This window comes from Calliphora vicina, chromosome 5, assembly GCF_958450345.1.
Source record: "Calliphora vicina chromosome 5, idCalVici1.1, whole genome shotgun sequence".
In the NCBI taxonomy this organism is placed as follows: domain Eukaryota; kingdom Metazoa; phylum Arthropoda; class Insecta; order Diptera; family Calliphoridae; genus Calliphora; species Calliphora vicina.
Genome location: NC_088784.1, coordinates 76153197 through 76175282, shown reverse-complemented (window position 1 = coordinate 76175282; position 22086 = coordinate 76153197). Strand labels below are relative to the sequence as shown.

The 22086-nt window shown below is 30.0% G+C and overlaps 1 protein-coding gene across 1 annotated transcript; it reads right to left on the bottom strand.

Annotated features, from left to right (window-relative positions):
• Positions 1-4678: 4678 nt before the first annotated feature.
• Positions 4679-5971, bottom strand: LOC135961389 (uncharacterized). The gene has a single exon (XM_065512889.1). The coding sequence runs from the start codon at positions 5969-5971 to the stop codon at positions 4679-4681; it is 1293 nt and encodes a 430-aa protein (XP_065368961.1).
• Between the last annotated feature and the right edge of the window lie 16115 nt (positions 5972-22086).

Sequence of the window (22086 nt, the reverse complement as noted above, 5' to 3'; positions counted from 1 at the left end):
TTTTACGATTAAGTTTTAAAGTTTTACTTAATCAAAATGGATTTGTAATTAAATTATTAGCTTCGTAAAAGCACCTTTTATTTATGTGAATCGGAAATTCACTGGGTAAGGTTGAATTCTTTGTAATTCAAATTTCAAATATATTTAATTGGGATGTAGACCAATTGAGATTTATAACCAAATGATTTGCTTCGTAAAAGCACTTTGTATTTATGTGAATCGGAAATTCACTGAGTAATATTGAATTCTTTGTAATTCGAATTTCAAAATAGATTTAATTGGGATGTCGACCAATTGAGACTGATAATCAAATTATTTGCTTCGTGAAAGCACTTTGTATTTATGTGAATCGGAAATTCACTGAGTAATATTGAATTCTTTGTAATTCGAATTTCAATAATTTTTAAAAGTAAATCCTTTGTAATTCGGATACTTTGTAGAGAATAGAAATCCTTTGTTACGGATTTTCCCTTTTTTCTAATAATTGTAATAGTTTTGAGTATAAAAAGTGGACTGTATAATTGTACTACGTGATAGTAAATGGATGTCTAAACTTTACTAACGCAATTAAGTAGACGTTTCATAAAGGACGCAAGTAAATAGCTGTTTTGTAAAATGTGAGTTAAAAGTAAGAAAGTGTAAAAAAAAATATTTTTTGCTTAGTTGTAAAGCAAAAAATGACTTTAAAGAAAAGATTTTCTTTAAAGATGACCGCAAAATAAATTTCGAAGAAAAAATGTTTATATAAACGGAACAAGAAGTTACTTCCGAATATGTTTTTCAATATAGATTATGTGGAATATAAATAATAAATTTGCAGCAATAAACTGTCTTAGTAATAGACAAACAATTTTTTTTTATGAAAATTACAATATTTCGGGTTTTGTTTTGTTCAAAAACAGTATTTTTCAAAATTTTTGTTTTATGTATGATTTAATAATTGTCTTATTGTAAAGACGTAAATTTCTTGATTTTAAAAATTTTGAGTTATTAAATATTTTAATTTTTTGTAAAACGCAAGAAATTGCTTTATTTTCAAAACTTTGTATAACGTTTTTGTAAATTTTCATAAAAAATTATTTGTTGTATTAAAAACAAGAGATTGCTAGTTTTTTCTTTTTAAAATATTAATTGCCAACAAATTTCGTAAATTTGAAAAAAAAAAAAATTTGGAAAATTTTGTAAATTTTTTCGTTCAGTGTATTAGCAAGCAATTGCTTTATTTTTATTAAAACTAATTTTGAAATTTTTCTTTTCACTGTATGTATTTAAACTTTGTGAATTTCCAAAATTTTCATAATTTTTGTAAAAAAAAAATTTTTTTTTTTTCGTTTGGTATATTAAGAAGCAAGCAATTGCTTTATTTTTTAAATTTGTTAATTGCCAAAAAAAATTTTAAAATTTGATAAGTTTTTTCGCTCACTGTATTTTTTAAAAGCAAGCAATTGCTTTAATTTTAAATTTTGTAAATTGCCAAAAAAATTTTCTTAAATTTTGATAAATTTTTCCGCTCACTGTAATTTTAAAAGCAAGCAATTGCTTTAATTTTAAATTTTGTAAATTGCCAAAAAAAAAAAATTTTTTAAATTTTGATAAATTTTTCCGCTCACTGTAATTTTAAAAGCAAGCAATTGCTTTAATTTTAACTTTTGTAAATTGCCAAAAAAAAATTTTTTAAATTTTGATAAATTTTTCCGCTCACTGTAATTTTAAAAGCAAGCAATTGCTTTAATTTTAAATTTTGTAAATTGCCAAATATTTTTGTAAATTTGATAAAAACAATTTTTTTTCCACTGTACTTAAAATTTATAAATTGCCAAAAAATTTTATTAAATTTTGTAAAAATGTTTCGTTCGGTGTATTAAGAAGCAAGCAATTGCTTTATTTTTAAAATTTATTAATTTCCAAAAATTTTCGTAAATTTTGATAAATTTTTCGCACTGTATTTAGAAGCAAGCAATTGCTTTAATTTTAAATTTTGAATTTTGTAAATTGCCAAAAATTTTCATAAATTTTTTCACTCACTGTACTAAGAAGCAAGCAATTGCTTTATTTTCAAAAATTATTATAAAATTTTGTTTTTATTTTTTAAGAATTTGCTTTATTTAAAATTTTTCTTTATTGCCAAAAAATAACATTTGTTGAATTTTATAAAATTTTGTATAAGCAGGGAATTGCTTAAATGTGCACAAATTTTAATTTGTTAATTTCTTTTTTCACTGTGCTTTTAAATTGCCACTCTGAAAGAGATTCACTTTTATTTAATTTTAAAATTTTTTACCAAAGAGATTTGGTTGTTGAATTTTTATTGATCAAATTAATTCTAAATAATTGCAACTAATTTCTTTTATTTTTCGTTTAGCTGACATAAAAATGTAAAACACACCACCGAAGAGCTTAAACCAACCGCTTAGCTTTAACTAATTTATTAGTTTCTCTTAATTCTGACTCCCTTTCACTGCTCATATATTTTTCGCTGCTATGTAATTTTTTTTATATTTTTATTTATTGAGTTTAAATTACTTGCTGTATTTATTGAGAACAATTAATTCGTTTAATATTCTTTAATACCAGTAATTATTATTCATTTATCAGTAATTTATTGATAATTGTGTATTTTTAAATTTTCACCAAATTTTTTATTGATATAACCCACTGTGCATGTTTTCGTTGTTTTCTTTTTCTTCTTTCACAGTTATATTAGGAGCAGATTGAAGAGAGTATGAGTATTGTTATTCAGCCGTTGTATTTAAGAGTAAACAATTGTGTGTGCGTGTGTATGTATATACTATACGTTGGTTATTCTCTTTTGTTAATCTTAGCTTTGATCATATATATTTATATTGAAAAAAGGTGGTGGTTTTTTGTACTTATTATGCACTCTTATAACAAACAAAATTTTTATGCAATTTTAAATAAAAGAAATTATTCACTTTTTGGAACTATTATTGGATTTTTTTTTGGTAATATTTTTAGGAAAATAAATTATATTTTTAATATTTTCGGCAATTTAATAGCACTTTTTCCAGAACAAAAATTTTTTTTTTTTTCGTTTTAATTTTTCTTTTAATTCGTTAATCTTTGGCACTTTGAATTTTACGAAAAATTTTCCTTTTATTAAGTCGCGTTATTCTTTGGCACTTTGAATTTTTTTTGCAAAATTTCCGACATCTTTATTATTTTAATGGAAATTTGTGGCACTTTTTTGGAAAATTAAAAATTTTCGGCCATCTTTTATAAATTTTTCGGCACTTTTCCAGACTTTTTTTTTTTTTTTTTATAAAAATTTTTGGCTTTTCACTTCGGCAATTTTCTAGATGTTTTCTATAATTTCTGGCTTTTCACTTTGGCAATTTCACTTGGCAATTTTCTAATAATTTTTGGCTTTTTATATTATTTGGCAATTTTATAAAATAACACTTATAAATTTCATGAATACTCACTTTGGCTCAGCTTTTTGTTTTACTTGCTTGTGTTTTTTCCGTCGGCAAAACGTTGTTGGGAACAACTTCAATATCTTCCAAGGCAACTGGTTCAAAACCCCTTTGAGGTGAGAAGGATCATGTACAAATTAGGGAATTTGTGTTAATTAAATATTTATTTATTTAATTATAAATAAATATTTTTGCAACTTATAATTTCTCAGCAATGAGAAATTATAAGTTGAGGATTTGGTGCTTGAGAAAAAAGGAAAATGAGAAATAAAAAAACCAATGGAATTAGTTTTAAGTAAAAGAGATTTTTTATTGTAGCAAGAGATGCTTACCCTTTGGATGATGTGTTGAAACTTAATTTTATTATTTTATGTTTTATGCCTTGAAGGCTTTTTTTCACAACGTTATAACGGTTAATTCTTTTTCGTTAAGTTTAACATAGATTTTTTATACAATGTTAATTCTGTGTTGACAATTCATTAAATATATCGCGATTTTCATTAAAATAGAGGAAACAGAATTCAAGCTTATAACTAATTATAATATTTCATACAATTCATTTTATATAATTAAATTCAATACTAAATACAATTCATTATTAAGAAAAACAAAATTCAATATATAACAATACATTTTGCTAATTTATACAACAATGTATGTACTAATAATATGCAATCAAGGTGACGAAAGAAACGTTTTTTGAGTTATGAGCAACGAAAAAAATATATTCTTTAGAATAACTCTTATTAGGCAACTTAAAAACATACAATTTGAAAACAAAAGTTATGAGCAACGTAAAAAAATATAAATCGAAAATAAAAGTTATGAGCAACAAAAAAAATATTTTCATAGATAGTTATATAGTTTCCTATATACAGGCTTTCAAGGTCAGTGATTTGATGTAAATAAAAGATTATTTATATCATTTTCAATATAATCCGACGTTTCGTTGGTATTATTTCCAACTTCTTCAGGGATTGAATTTTATTTTAATCTGGTAACATTATAAATATACAAAAGGAAAATTCTGGTCAATAACAACAATAATTATAATCTACATATTCAACAAATTTACTTACATATAATCTTTTTTGTCAAGTTTACATCATTTATAAAATATATCACAGTTTTTTGTATAAGTGGACAACACAACACAAAACTTAAAAATATTAAAATAAATGTATGCAAAAATAAATAAAATATCACAGTAAATTTGTCTTATTCGATCACAGTTGTTGTTATTACTAAAATATTGCAATGGTGTAGATTGCATTTGTATTATCTTTATCCTCTTTTGTATTTATTGCACTTTCTGATTTTTGCTGTATTCTCAAGCTCTCCAACGTATATCTCTTATTTTCCCTTTTTTCCTTATCTAAAATCTTCACTCTTTCAAAGTTTGGTTTGTGTCCGTTTTCAATGCAGTGTTGTGATAGTGCAGTTGATTGTTTTTCTCTCTTTATGTCCGCCTTATGTTCATCTATTCTCACGCCTAAATTTCTCCTTGTTGTGCCAATGTACACTTTCCCACACACCTCACTGTCTCCGCCATCACATTCAATTTGATACACTACATCACCTTGTTCTCTGCACTCAATCTTCGTCTTTGTTTGTGTAAATAAGCTGTGTATTGTTCTGTTTGGTTTATGTGCAAATATTATTTGTTGGTCTTTTATCATCTCTCTCAATTTGTTGTTCTCAGTTAGTCTTGGGATAAAAGGTATACTGTAATATTTGGTGTTGCCAGATGTGTCCTTTTTGTCATTTTCCCGTGAAGAATTATCATTACTCCCATTTTTGACCTTAATTATCAGTTTATCCACTAGATCATTTGGAAAGTCATTTTTCTTCAGTATAATCTTAATTTTCGCCATATTTCCTATTTCAAATTGTCGGTCACTCATCTTCATAACTTTGTTAATTAGATTCATCGCTGTATTCATCTTTTGTCTCATGGGTTGTGTTGAGTGGAAATTCAATAATCGTCCAGATGCAATTGGTTTCATATACCAATCTGTTATTATCCTCTGGTTATTCCTATGTATTCTCATATCAAGGTATGGTATAGAGTTGTCCGTTTCTCTCTCCAGCGTAAATTTCAACTTGTTGTGATATGAGTTAAATGTCTTTAGTATCATGTCCTCATCCTCATATTTCATTATAGCAAATAAATCATCGACATATTTTGTGATGAGTTTTATTTTAATATTTTTCTCCAGTAGCTCCGCTAATGTTTGATCCAGTAGGCAGTCCAATATTATATCAGCAACTGTCGGTGATAAAGGGTTTCCCATTGGCATACCATATGTCTGGTGGTATAATTTGTCGTCATGTACAAAATAATTATTGTCATTCAAGCAGAATTGAAGTATCTTCAGAAATTGTGTTCCTGGTATTTTGGTGTGATTCTGTAGTGAACTCCATTTTGCCATAATATTGCTTATAGCTAGGTGTATAGGTATGTTTGTAAATAACGATACCACGTCCAAAGATATAAGGATCTCATCTTCGTCCAATGTAAGTGTATCCAGTTTCATCTTTAATTCCAGGGAGTTCCTTATATTATATTTTTCCTGTATAATATTCTTCAATATCTTCCCAATATGTTTCGATAATTCGTAACAGGGTACTCCTACCGATGATGATATTGGACGAAGTGGATTGTTTAGTTTATGGATTTTAGGAAGTCCATAAAGCCCGGGGGCCGTTGCTGCGTTTGATGTTAATACTCTCTTATCATAAATACTTATATATTCTTTCTTATATAGGTCCATAATAAAATTTGTTGTTTGCCCTCTGTAATTTTTGTGTCGGGTCTATCAAAATTCGTTTGTATGTGTTTCCATCTTTCAATAACTCATCCATTCTCTCGTAGTAGTCCTTTTTGTACATTAAAACTGTCTTGTTTCCCTTGTCTGCTTTAGTTGTGATTATCTTATCCTTATATCGTTTCAAGAATCTTCTTGTATCGTCATAAATGTTTAGTATGAATTTATCCTTGTCATTATTCTTCATTGTTCTTCGGTGCGTCATAATTCTGTTTGCTATCTTAGATCTGATGATATCCTTTTCTCTATCATCCGTGAGGGTTTGTACCCATTGTTCCAAATCTGCTATCAATCCGATCGTAGAAAAATTCCCGTTACTGATTGGTAAAGCAAATTTTGAACCTAAAGAAAGAATCCATTTGCTATCATCGGGAATATTTATTGTCGTATCATTAACAAACCATTCAGGGTTGAATGTTATGTTATATTCCTTAAATTTTCCCTTCTTCAAATTTTCAATCTTGGACAAATGTGATCCCTTATTCTCCATGGTGATATTTCTATATCTAGATTGTCGTCCCATCATAAAGGATTCGTATTCATTCCCACTTATGGATCGTGTAATTAGTCGTCTCATTTCAGCCATCTCCTTCTTCAAATCATTCAAATTGTAATTCGTTTCCCTAATTTCCAGACTCAGTATCTTCATGTGAAATTTATGTTCAACCTTATATAATTTCCGTGATATCCTCGTCGATGTGAATAACTGTCTTGTGATCTTCGTCGTGTTTATCAAATGTGTCGGTGTAAGACCCTTCTTCCTGCAGGTTAACAGATATTTAAGTCGTTCAGTTTGTTTTCCTAGCTTCTTCATACTCCTACAATATCTCTTAAGTAATAAGCAGGTGTCCACGTTGTACTTTTGCTTGATACGATTAAAAAAACTCATCTTATTGCTTGTTAAACAATCAAATATTTGTTATGAATAACTTTTATTTGAAAACGTAAAAATTATTCATTGATATATGCCTAACTTTTTCAGTCTCAAAAAATTTAATAACAGTTATTTTTGGTCTCTGCAAAAAACACATTAACCTACATAAATATCTGAAAAAAATCAATATCAAAACAAAATTTTACACAAATCTCTAATTTATATTTAGAAATTATACTACAGGATTTTGTGAATATCGGTCCATATTTAACCATAGCTCCCATATAAGGTCCACTTCTGAAAATCAGTTAAGTACTCATAAATATCTTATAAATAGCTTTATCATGCTAAAGTTCGACAAAAATAATAAGCATATACAAAGAAATTACTGTACCAAATTTTACGCAGATTGGCCAATAATTGGTCATATTTCCCCTATAAGGCCCATTTCCGAAAAAGATATTAACCTTAATAAATATTTAAAACAAATCGATATCAAAATGAAATTACGCACAGATCAGTAATTTGTATCCAGCAATCATACTACTGTGAATATCAGTCCATATTTAACCATAGCTCCCATATAAGGTGCACTCCCGAAAATCAGTAAACTCTTTATAAATTTCTTACAAATATAGTTATCAGGTTGAAATTCGAAACAAATTTATTCAATATATACAAAAATCGATTATGATGATAGGCCCATAATTGGTCATAGCCTCCATATAAAAACCACTTCCGGAAAACATAACCTGCACAAATATCCAAAATAATCTGTACTGAACCAAAATTTTACACCGATTAGTAATTTGTATCCAAGAATCGTACTACAAGATTTTTTAAATATTGGTCCATAAATCGGCATAACTCCCATATAAGGTCCACTCTTGTTAATGGCGTTGTTTATATGAAATTGTACAAAAATAGCACTCAAATACTTAGGCCCATAACAGGTCATAAGTTCCATATATTGAACCAAAATAGTACACAGATCAGTAATTTTTAAAATCATACTTTTTATACCCTTCACCTTCGAGAGAAAACAGATTCATAGTAGCAACCGAATTTGTTGCCAATCGAATGATTCGGTTGCAAACATAGAATTTTTCTGTTCTATTAACAGAATGTCAGTTGATAAAAAAGAATTTTGGTTGAAGCAACCAATCTTTTGTTACCCCTTCTAAAATTTTATAGCCACAACTGTAAAATTCGGTCACTAAGGTAGAATCATTCGATTGGTATATATAAGTTTGTCATTCCGTTTGTAATTTCTACATTTTTCATTTCCGACCCTATAAAGTATATATATTCTGGAACCTTATAGATAGCGGAGTCGATTGAAATCAATTTTCTGAAGACCCCAGATATCTTCGTTATCCAAATCTTCAATAATTCTGTCAGACATGCTTTCGAGAAGTTTGCTATTTAAAATCAGCAAAATCGGTCCATAAATAACGGATATATGAGCAAAAAACCGGGACAACCTCGATTTATTACCTATTTTTTATCTATATCTGGATTACTAAGTCATTAATATAGACAATATGGATATCTAATGATAGATATTTCAAAGTCCATTGCATCGATGTAGATAAGGCTATAGTAAGTTGGACCTACAATGGGTCAAAATCGGGAAAAATAGTTTTTAACCCGAATTCACCAAAAAATTTTTTTTTTCACACATTTTTTTTACAAAAAAAAAAAATTAAAAATTTTAAAAAAAAATTTTAAAAAAAAATTTTTAAAAAACAATTTCAAAAAAATAAAATTTTAAAAACAATTAAAAAAACAAATTAAATTTTGTTTACCTAAAAATATTTAAAAAAATTTATTTAATTTTAAAGTAAGATTCGGCACAGCCGAATATAGCTCTCTTACTTGTTTATACTCTGTTTCTTCACTTGAGGTTAAAAAGGAAAAATGTTGATCCAAACGTATTAACTTATTATTAAGTATATAAATTGTTAAATTTCATACGATCTAATAGGAATTTCAATTATAATTTTCTGAATTAGATACAATTTTTTGTACATTTGAAATAAAATATCTTCTGCGTAAACTAGTCTTACTAACAATTGTTATATTATTTCAGTTGTTATACCATCATATTTAGGTGGAGGGTATTTAAGATTCGGCACGGCCGAATATAGTACTCTTACTTGTTATGAATATAAATAACAGTGTTAGGTAAATTCTCAGCGAGTTGTTAAGTTTTCCCTAATTTATTTGCCACGTAAAAAACATAAGGAAGGCATGTTATATATTAATGGATAGGGGATTTTGTCTATTTTTCAAAAATATATATAACTTTTAAAAATTAAAAAATTCATGGAATACTTTTTTGAAAAATATGACAAAAATGGGTTTTTATTGGGTTTTTTTTTTAATCTTACAAATTTAAATTAAATTTTTATTTATGAATATTTTTTAATAAAATTTTACAGTTATATAGATTTTGCCATGAAAATATAAAACTAAAAACTAAAAAGTGTTGAAAATCCCAAAAATGTTTTTTTTTAGTTTTTCTGGCTATAATATACATACCAAGGCCGGGGTTATCGGAACCCTTTACAAAACAATTAAAATCATATTTGGCCATCAAAATGAGTTACTATATTTTGATATCGAGTATACGATTTGAGAATTTTTGTCCTAAAATTGAATTTTAGATAAACAAATAGGCGTTTTTTGGATGGACCTGGTCTCCTCGGTATCAACAATTTTCAAATTTGTTTACATTTAAAATATTTAATGTAAAATTAGCTTTTAAAAAAGTAAAAATTCATAATAGAAATTTTTTAGATAACTTAAAAAGAAAAAAAGTACTTTTTTTCCCAAAAAAAAACTAGCGAAAAATTGCCTTTTTTAAAATTTTTAAATTCAAATGCATATAACTTTGGATTCAGTCACGATTTTAAACAATTCTTTTTTTGTTTGACATATACATTTGTTGTTAGTCCAATAAAAGAGAAATGGAGAAAATCGGGAAATATTTGGACCCGCTGTTATCAATAATCTGGAGTAGGTTGGGTAAAAATGTTGAAAATTTAATTTTCAAATGCGAATATCTCCTAAGTTATAAGAGATAATTGATAGCTAGGAGGAGATTCTGTATATGTAATGGTTTTGAAATCGGAACACAGCCATAGAGATAGGATCGTTTTAAAAATTTAACATAGCCGAGGTGTCCTAATTTGGGGAACCCTGGCCGCATCCATTGTGGTAACATGTTGCTAAAATTTAAAACTTAAACTCTACAGCACTTCTTCTTTTCGCATGTCAAATTTCATTCAAATCGGTCTAAGGGTTTAGAAGTTACAGATTTATTTCCCTCGTTTTTTCTCTTACCACTGTGCAACATGTTGTAATAACTGTTTAAAAAATTATTTAAAATAAAGTGGTTGGGAAGTTTTGCCTCAACCGCTTTATAGTCCACATCGTGTCTCTTCCGACTACTATTTGTTTCGATCAATGCAGATTGCTCACTCTGGGATACGCTTCACTTTGGAGCAGAGTAGTGATGAGCAGTTCTTTTGGCTCAGAATCTATCTAAATCCGCGGGAGTTTTTTTCAATTTTTAACACTGAATTTTAATAGGAAAAATGGGAAAAGGTAAAAACTCCCGGGATTTTTTATTCATGATTGGGCTGTATATGTTGCAATGACCAATACTTTGAATAAATTTATATTGTAGAAATGTTTCAAAATAAATGCTAAAATATCCCGCATTTTTAAGCCATACTCTTACTAGTTTGAGATTACTTTCATGAGTTTCCAAAAGATGATAAATCCTCCACTGCCCAACAATCTAAAAAAAACTTCTATTTTTCAAAAAATAAAAATATTACACAAAAGGAATTAGTTCTTGTGATAAAATATCATCACGAGCTTCGTCTTGCACAACCCAACTCCCTCCCTTTGGCTCTTATATATTAGAGAACTATTAAGAATTATTAAACCTAATTTAATTTCACAATTTGTTAAAGAAATAACCAAAAACTAACAAAACAAATTTGTAGAATTAAATGCAACAATATATACAATTCGAATGAAATTGTTCATATTTGTATTGTAAAGTCAAGACCACATGTCTGCCATGTTATTTGTCATCGCATGACAATTTTATTGGTGGTTTCGAACAACAACAGCAACAACTACAACAAATAGCGGCAGCAACAACAACAGTATAACACCCCATTTATATTCATACGAATGACAACGTCCAACATACAAAGGTACATACGTAAGTATGTATGTACGTTCACCAAAATAACAAATGGATGGTTGGACAGACGGACAGACTGATAGTCAGATATTGTGAAAACAGACATTTGCATTTCAATACTGAATGAAGTTTCACATGCTGTTTAAAAAGGTTTGTCAAAACTACGAAATGAAAGAATGAAAACAAAAATAAATAAAATAAAAACCATTTATTCCAATATGCAAACTTTATAAAGGTTTTTTTTTTGAATTTTAAACATTTGTACCCACATACACAGGCAAACCAATACACACACTAGGGTGGTCCTTATTTTGGATTATCGAAAATCACAAGATCTTAAATGGTATTCCGTCATCTAAAAACCAAATACTGAAGATATTATAGCAAAATCGGATAAGGTTTAGAGAATTATACATAGAGACTCCGTTTTGTCAACAACCAAAACTAAAACAAATCATATGTTGTTGCAAGAGTTAGGTTTTTCTTTGAGGTTTCGAGTTGCAATATTTTCAATAAATATTTCATTTACCCACAGATGTTTAAATATAAAATTTTTCTAACACCATTATGCATTTTGATACCAAAAAAATTATAAAATTTCGTGATTATTTCAAATACCAAAATTTTACATTTTCAAAATTTAGTTTTAAACGAAATTTAAAAAAATGTTTTATCATTATAATAAATGCTAAATGTGTATTGAAAATGCAAATTTTAACAGTTGTTGCTAACATGGTTTATCATGAAGACCCATTTAAAATTGGAAAATTTCAAGAAAAAAACAATCTGAAATAAACTCACAAGTGCTCACGAAAAAAATATTGCTTATGTTTATCGTAATAAAATTGAAACTAATAAAAATCAGAATTACTGAGTTCAAAGATTTTGTAGCATCTTCAGACAATTTTTTAACTGAAGTTTCTCAAATTTTTCGAATCTCCATCACAATTTTGAACTGACATTTAAGAGTTTTTCAAATTTTATTTAAATACTGCCAAATGCTGTTTAGTTATGCCACTTAATGTCTTTGTAATCGAATGGAAAATTACGATATCGGTCCAGAATACAATTATTGTCAAAGACTTGTAAAACTCTACAAATTATCTCTAAAGGTCTCTGGAAGTTGAGATCAATGGATTTTTGTAAAAAAATATCATCAATTCTTCAGGTTTCTTACGGCCTCAAAATATAATTTCTATATCACCAAGAATTTCTATAGATGCTCACTAATTCCATCTACATTTTTCATCTTCCAACTTGTCTAGTAATTATCATAAGCGGGCAGCATTGATATTCTATGTATGCAATTAGGATAAGAATTTGTAGTGATTAAACTTGAAACTTCAAAATATGCAACTTCTAAATTTTTTTCCGATTTTTAGAGAATTTTCAGCATTTGGTTTTAAGATGCGAATACCATTTTTAAACTTTGGGAACATCAAAAATCCAAAAAAGTTCAATATAAGGTCCACCCTATTGCACACACATGAACTCTTTTGCATATTCAAGTCCTATTTTAAAAGAATGCTTTCAATTCCCAATATTAGTGATTGAAGAGAGTAAATGAACTCTAAAGTAAACATGTTACGTTTACACTTGGGAGAGGACACTGTCCACCTGTCACACTTAACACTGGCACTCATTTAGTAAGATGTGTTACTTGGGTTCCCCACATAGAAGCCAAGAGATTTCAAATCCAATTTGGACATACGGTGTCCAATTATGTGAAATGACAAGTACCAGAGGGTCCAATCCAGAATTCTTAGATCCATCGAGAATCATAAACTGTCATTCCCACGACAGCCGGTTCTACGCACCGGAATGACCCGAGTTCACTTGCCCAAGGGCTGTCAACTCAGCAAACACTGCTGCTACAACAATAACATAAACTATAGTTCATCTTTGTTTGCTATTCAAAATAGAGAAACTTGACTTACAAATGTCTGAGATATAAGCAAAAAACCGATACCAACCGATTTTTCGAAAAATGTCCCAAAATTACCGCATTTTTTAACGACTCATATAAATCAAAAATCATCTGCAATTCTTATGAGAAGCAGACGTGTTTTTTATTCGCTCCGCGATTTAAGTGGTTTCAGTGAAAATTTAAATAAAAAGGAAAAATTTAGCGATTGGACGCAAAAAAAAAAATATATTTCTCTAAGTGTTTAATATAAACAAACAAAAAAAATATACAATATAACAAAAAAAATAGAAATTTGTTTAAAAGTGCTTTGTTTATTTTCTTTTTTTCAAATTTCGTTAAATTACTGTGAGCATATGAACTCTCATAATGAGAGTAGACTCAGTTTAAACGGTAGAAATGCCTACATATTTTTGAACGGGGAGGGTGAAAATAGAAGTGCTAACAAAAATATAAGAGATCCAGACTTTAACAAAAATTATTTAACCGCCAAACCGATTGAGAGAGCGCGCTCTTGTTCCCCCGTGATACAAATACATGAGAACAATATTGCACACACATCATCACCTAGTAATGCTTGTTTAGAACAAAGCATAAAAGAAAATAAAAAGTGTTCTGGTACAACAACAAATACTGCAGTAGATATAACAGAGTCGACAATGATAAATACACAAGCTTATGATAATCCACTAACAACACCTAGTGAGAGTTTTAATGTATTTAACACTGAAAATACCGTGATGGACGATAATGGAACATCAAGTGGTGCTATACCTAAGGTTGGAAATAAGATAAGTAAAACTAAATCTCCAGTTCAAACAGGTATGCTTAGATATATAAGAATTAATAAGCGAAATTTAAGTCCCCAGAAAAGTCTGCCTTCTGAGAAGAAGCAAAAAATTACTGATAACCCCTTGAAAAGTAACCGTTTTGCTCTCTTGAGTGAGGAAGATTCTAATCGTCAAAAAAATGATGATAAATCCATCCGTAAACCGTTAAAACCACCACCAATATTCCTTCGTGAAACTAGCTCTAATAGCTTAGTGAAATCATTTATTGAACTCATTGGAAAAAATAATTTTCATATTGTTCCAATAAGAAAAGGAGGTGTGCAAGAGACAAAAATAGTTGTATACACTGAGGATTGTTATAGAAAAATTTCTCAACACCTAAATGACAGTAAGAAAAACTTTTATACATATCAACTTAAGAGTTGCAAGGGCTTGATAGTGGTCATAAAAGGTATAGAGTCCAGTGTAGATACAAACGAAATCAAGGAGGCCCTGGAAGAATTGGGCTATCAGACAAAGAATGTAGTCAATATCTTTAATAGAGACAAGGTTCCTCAGCCAATGTTTAGGGTTGAGTTAGAGCCTGATGATAGGAAATTAAAAAATAATGAAACTCACCCTATATACACTCTAAGATATTTGTTGAATCGTAGAGTGAATATAGAGGAACCTCTTAAGCGTAATCGTCCAGTTCAGTGTAGTAATTGTCAGGAATTTGGACATACACGTAATTATTGTACCCTACGCACAGTATGTGTTGCATGCGGAGGCCTGCACTCTTCGTCACAATGTGATATAGTTGAGAATGGTCTCAGTAGGAAATGTGGTAACTGCGGTGGAGATCATTCCGCTAATTATCGCGGATGCCCGGTCTACAAGGAGTTACTAAAAAGATTAAGAGAGAGGCAAAAGCTGTTGAGAGGTGAAATAGTTGAATCAACACCTACAAATTCGGTATCTACATCTAGACCACTAAGCTCTGGAGTAGATTTTTCAAATGATAAAATAAATGCGGCTCATCCAGTATCACAGGAAAATGGCCAGGGAGCTACAATTAATGCTGGAGCCAGCTCATACGCCAGTATTTTAAAAACGGGTTATCAAAAGCCAAAAGTCCCCCAAAATATGGGAGGGTTGGAAAACCTTATGCAAACACTTACTGAGAATATTTCCTCTCTTAATCAAAATATGACTAACTTCATGTCATCCATGCAAAACACAATACAAGAGCTTCTGAGAGCACAGAACCAAATGATTCAAATTCTATTAACAAGAAAATGAATTTTTTGAAGATATGTTTCTGGAATGCAAATGGTTTAAACCAGCACAAATCGGAAATTTCCCATTTTATGTTAAATAAAAGCATCGATGTGATGTTAATTTCGGAGACACATCTTACAAATAGATATAACTTTAATATATCAGGATACTCATTTTATTACACAAACCATCCGGATGGTAAGGCACATGGCGGTACCGGTATCATAATTAGAAACCGATTGAGACACTATGCCCTAGAAGCGTTTTCAAAGGATTATATGCAAGCAACATCTATTCGCCTTGAATACCCAGCTGGAGACCTAACTCTGAGCTCTATATATTGCCCACCACGTTTTTCGATGACCAAGGAAAAATTTGAAGAATTCTTTATAACACTAGGAGATCGGTTTCTGGCATGTGGAGACTACAATGCCAAACATACATATTGGGGTTCGCGATTGGTAAATCCCAGAGGTAGACAGCTGTATAAAGCTCTAGTTGATCGCAAAAATTGCTTAGATTTTGTGTCTCCTGGACACCCAACTTATTGGCCAACTGATCCTAGAAAAATTCCTGATCTAATAGACTTCGCCATATGCAGAAATATTATTCGGAATGCAATATCCACAGAAATATCCTATGATCTATCTTCTGACCACTCTCCTGTAATTATTAATTATTGTGAGAGACCCAACACCCCAAGATTTCCTAAGGACTCTTTGTATTTTAAGACAAATTGGCTAAAATATAGGAAATATATCAGCAGTCATATCCACACAAATCCTAATTTACAGTGTGAGGAAGACATAGATAGGACCGTTAATGACTTCACGTCACTGATTGTTTCGGCTCTGGAACACTCTAGGTGCCAGATCCCTCCAAAAACTAATACGCCTATTTCAAGTTCGGATATTGAAAGACTTCTTCTCGAAAAGAGAAGACTCAGAAGAGAATGGCAACATAATAGATCACCTGCTGCAAAGCAGAGGCTGTCCGCAGCAGTACGAAAACTGAAAAGAGCCCTTCATTTGGAGGAGGATCGCATAAACGAAAAATATATTAAAAGTTTGACGAGTACAAAATACACAAATTTCTCTCTTTGGAAGGCAACGAGGAACATTAAGCCACCGGTAGAGGCACAAAGCGCTTTAAGAAAAGCTGACGGAACCTGGGCACGAAGTGCTATAGAAAAAGCCTCAGTATTTGCTGAACATTTAAGTGAAGTATTTCAGCCCAACTCCACTGCAAATGAGTTTGAACTAGAAGAACTGCCAGCTTCAACAATGGCTAATGCAGCCCAATTCGATATTAGTCCTGAGGATGTTAATAGAGTAATTAAAAATAAATTAGACTTGAAAAAATCACCGGGATATGATTTAATAACGCCATCAATGATTAAGAACCTACCAAATGTGGCAATAATTGTGCTATCTATATTGTTTAATGCGATCTTGAAACTAGGAATTTATCCAAAAAATTGGAAAATTTCTCAAATAATAATGATACCTAAACCGGGTAAAGATTTAACCCTGCCATCTTCTTATAGACCTATTAGCCTACTCCCTTGTTTGTCGAAGTTATTCGAAAAAATATTCCAGGAAAAGATAATACCTTTTTTGAATGATGGAAACATTATCCCAGTACACCAATTTGGTTTCCGTGAACATCATGGCACCATTGAACAGGTCAATCGTTTAACTGGAGAGATTCGAAAATCTTTTGAATTAAAGAAATATTGTTCTGCCATCTTTTTAGACGTTGCTCAGGCTTTTGACAAGGTATGGCATAAGGGTCTAATACATAAAATCAAATGTTTACTACCACTATGTACTCATAAATTGCTGGAGTCTTATTTATCGAATAGACTTTTCAGAGTTAAGTACAATGATTATGTGACGAGAGAATGCAAGATTGGAGCTGGCGTTCCACAGGGAAGTGTACTAGGACCTACGCTATATTTGATTTACACCTCCGACCTCCCTACGTGCGATAAACTAACAATTTCAACATTTGCTGATGATACCGCCATTATTAGCTCAGACGAAAACCCACTCATGGCATCTAGTCAACTACAGAATTACCTCGTACGTGTGGAGTCATGGTTGAAAAACTGGCGAATAAAGGTAAATGAGCTGAAAAGTAAACATGTTACGTTCGCTCTAAGGAGAGGAAATTGCCCACCTGTCACACTCAACAACGTTAATATACCGCAGTCTGATTATGTCACCTACCTTGGTATTCATCTAGATAGACGGCTTACTTGGCGCCGACACATAGAAACCAAGAGACTTCACATGAAGTTAAAAGCCTCTAGCTTTCATTGGTTAATCAGTGACCAATCAAAATTAAGCCTTGAATATAAAGTCATCCTGTATAAGACCGTTTTAAAACCAATTTGGACATATGGAATTCAATTATGGGGAATGGCTAGCAACACCAGTATTGATCTTATACAGAGGGCCCAATCTAAAATTCTTAGGACCATGACGGGAGCACCATGGTACATAAGAAATGAAAACATCCACAGAGACTTAGAAGTGACATTGGTAAAGGAAGAGTTCGAGAAAGTCCGTGAGAAATATATTGTGAAGCTGCGAAACCATCCCAATTCCCTTGCAAGACAACTTGTGCAGACCCAAACCCGATCCAGGCTCCGTAGAGCAGATCTACCACCCCGCTAAGATGAGTGACAGTTTACCATAATGGCTCTCTTGCTGAAGAGCAAATAGTTTTAATTTTAGTTATAAGATTTAAATACTTATTGTAAGGTCAAAGTAGACAGATTCAATAAATCAATAAAACGTTAAAAAAAAAAAAAAAATATAAATCGTAATTTTAAATGTATAACTTAAGTAGCTAGCATAATTAGTACCCGATATAAATGCATGATTGAAAAAAGTAGAAAATAAACGAAAAGAGTTTTATTTTCTGACGGGAAAAATAAAACTCCTCAAATGACTTTTATATCATGACGGAAAAAATAAAAATTTTATGACGGCTATTTGAAACTCTTTTTTTGAATGGGTTTTTATTTTTAAAGTCACAAAATAACTGTTATAAAATAACTTTTAACGTTACGGTCCCTATTGTAAGTTGGACCTACAATGAGTCAAAATCGGGAAAAAAATTTTAACCCGTTTTCTTTCACCAACTAAATTTTTTTGTCATAAATTTGTTTTCACTAATAAATTTAAAGAAAAATTTTTTTAAAAATTTCGATCCAAAACAAAAAATTTAAATATTTGGAAAAATCAATTTTGAAAAAAAAAATTATTTACCAAAAAATATTTAAAGTTTGTATTTTAAAGTATAATTTGGTGAAGGATATATAAGATTCGGCACAGCCGAATATATCTCTATTACTTGTTTTAATTATGTCCTTTAGAATACATAAAAAAATTGGGAAATATTCTCCACCTCAATATTTTTGAAATATATTTACAGCCAAGTAAATTTTCAAAAATCGTGAAAAAATCGGCCAGTTTTTCGAAATTTAAATGAACAAAAATGGAAATGTCCAAAGGCTGTATAAAAACTTGTGTTTATACCTCAAAAGTCCATGGTGGGATTTCAATAAAATTTAGTATATGTGCTTTTTTCGGTCAAACGAAATTCGTTGAACTTGGTCCATTATTTTACCTAGTCCCCATACAAACGTCCATTGAAATAGGACTTCAGCGGTCCTTAATGTCTGATTTATGTACGTATCCAAACAAATTTCACCATAAATAAGTTTTATACCAAAAGAAATCACACATAGACTTTTTGTGCAAATCGGTCAATAATTGACCACAGCTGTCGTATAAGGCTCGCTTCCGAAAATCACTTTAACGAGCAAAAATATCCATTTTCCATTTTGTTATCCAAATAAAATTCAGCACATAAGTTTCATATGCATACAAATCATGGCAACTAATTTCATGACGATCGCTCCATAATTATTCATAGCTCCCATAAAAGGCCCACTTCCGAAAATCATTTTTACATGAATACAAGATTACTTGTACATCTGATATCGAGATAGAATTTTACTAAGAAATGAGAGCATCCCTAGACACCTAGAAATTCTATCTAGTTTAGTTTATAAAAATCGAAAAAACAATTACTTCCTTTAAGCCACTGTGCACTAGTATACAATAAAGGTACATATGTTCGTGCGATTGTCGTTGCCACATGCAATTTGCAGCAGCAACAAAAAAAAGAGGGCAAAACCAAAAATGAATACTAAATGTTTGTGCAGTTTTTGTTTCAGTTTTATATGTATTTCAACCTTATTTTGTTGCTGCCGCTGTTGCCTGCCATTGCCACCAACACTTGAAATTGTACGTAGTTTTATAGTTGTTATTTTCTATATAAAGTCTCCCGATATTTTGCTGGCTGATTGCACAACCAAACTAAACCACAAGTTGATGGACAGTTTGAGGTTTTCTGTTTTTTTTCACATTTTTTTTTCTTTTTTTGGTGTGGCAAATGTTACTATGCAGAAAGAACAGAGACTCAATCCTTAATGCAACATACTTACATACATACAGTCGAATAACAAACGTAAATAACTGAAAAATAATAAGAAACTCGACAACCAGGGTAACACAACATGCAACAACATTTTAATGTTTCTTATGGTTGTTTTTGTTGTGGCGAATGATGGTATGCAAAATAAAGTTACTAACTTTTTAATGCAAATATTTTCTTATTCTGCTGTTTTGTTTTGTTTTATTTATTTCACCATAATTTGTCTATTGGTTGGAATAGTTGCCGAAAGGGTTTAATACAACAACGTGAGACATTTGAAAGGGAGTTGTCTGAAATTTCGAAGGAATGTTGTTGCATGTTAGATGGCATTGCATTAGAAACAACATTCCTGCTATTTTTTATTTTATTCAGCTTTTGTTCTTACTCAATTCCCATAACTTGAACAAAAAAAATAACCAAACAACTACATAAATATAATTGTTTTGTTTAATTAAATAAATGTGTTTTTTGCAGGGACATTTTTTTTACAAATACACAACAAAAACTGTGTAAGAGGATTATTGAAATATTAAAATGTTTGAATTTAAATTACAAGGAAGTTCATTTGAAGAAGTGTCTTTTTTTATTTTACTGTCAACGCCATGAAATATGTTATAATCAATCATTTGCTGGGGTTATGTTAAGTTAAGGATTAAATTGTTTTTGTAACTCAATTGGTCAGCAAGTAAATAAGTAATTTTTCCATTTATTTAAGGAATTGCTAGCGACATTATTGCATTAAAAAATACCATTAATTTGCTGTCAACATTAGAAAATAATTCAATTGCATTGTAATAATAAAGCGATCTTTCGATAGAATCCAAAAATATGGATATTTCTAATACAGAATAATAGTAAATGCTTCAGTTTAAGAGATTTCTAAAGAAATATATTTTAGTAAAATATTTGGACAAGAGTTGAACAAATGAACTTTAACTTGAATCTTTAATTTTCATAATTTAAATAATTGATATACATACTTTATAATTTCAGATATCATTTCAGTGTCGAAATATTATTGTATCACAACTGTTGAAATCATGTCTCTTGTCAGGTTTTGTGCTAAAGACTGGGTGAGGGGTAAAAGTGGCAAATTTGATCAATTGCCAAATCTAACTCTTTCCATTTTTTTTAAAACAATCAACAAACTATTGGACAGTTATAAAGAATCATCCAATAGGAATTTCCGAACTTTGAAAGTTGATAGCGGCCATATTGCTGAAAATACATGTGTCGAATTGACAATTATTTATTCACACCATGGACGGATATAAGGGTCAACAACACGTACAAATGATAAAATTGTTTTATCAAATTGGGTGTTCTGTTCGGGCAACGTTCCGAGCACTACGATCATTTTACGGTGAAGAGAACTTCTTTGTGAATACTAGGGTATTCGATTTTTCTCTTGTTCGAATAAAACGAATAATTCTAATAAGAGATTTTAACTTGTTCCAATAATTCGATCACACGTTTAAAATTAATCGAATTATTCGAATAATTAAATTTTTTTAAAAAAAGGAAAGAATAAAGTTTTGATGTCGGTTTTTTAATATTTTATTATTAAAGAAAAACAAAAAATAATGTTAAAGTAAACAACTCAAGAATTGATAATGTTAAAAAAACATTCGAAAACAAAGTCCATCATTAAATTTTCATCAGAAATATTCTGATCAGATTAACTCCCGAACATTCTACAAAACAATTGACTAGCAAACCCTATAGTTTCCGTTTTGGAGCTATGCTTTAAAAAATTTGATCTAGTTGGATATGATCCTGAATTCAAGTACAATAAAAACATATTAAGAACTTTTTTATGTCGTTCATTAATTCGGGTTTTAAAATGAGTAACTAATTCTGTAGTAAATTAATTATTCATTATTTCTAAATTATTTATAACAAATTCTATTATACCCTCAAGTTCTATCAGGGTTCCGAATCTTTGTTTAATCAAGTTGTCATAGGGAATTACACAAATCTGTCAAAAGTTTGATATCATTGTCAGTGAACGTAGCTAATTTGAAGTCCAGGCAGTGCATAATTGACGCATTTAAAAATACGCAAAAACTTTATTACCATGTTAGACAAAGATATTCAACGCTGCACAGTGGTATGAGATTAAAAAATGATGGAAATAAATCTGTAACTTTTAAATCTGTAAGGGTTTACTTTACGCCGATTTGAATGAAATTTCACATGCACAAAGAGGAAGTGTAGTCGAGTTTAAGTTTTGAATTT

Bases quoted from the DNA above. Each gene is read 5' to 3' on its own strand.
- LOC135961389 (XM_065512889.1), bottom strand. From the start codon at position 5,971: ATGAAACTGGATACACTTACATTGGACGAAGATGAGATCCTTATATCT.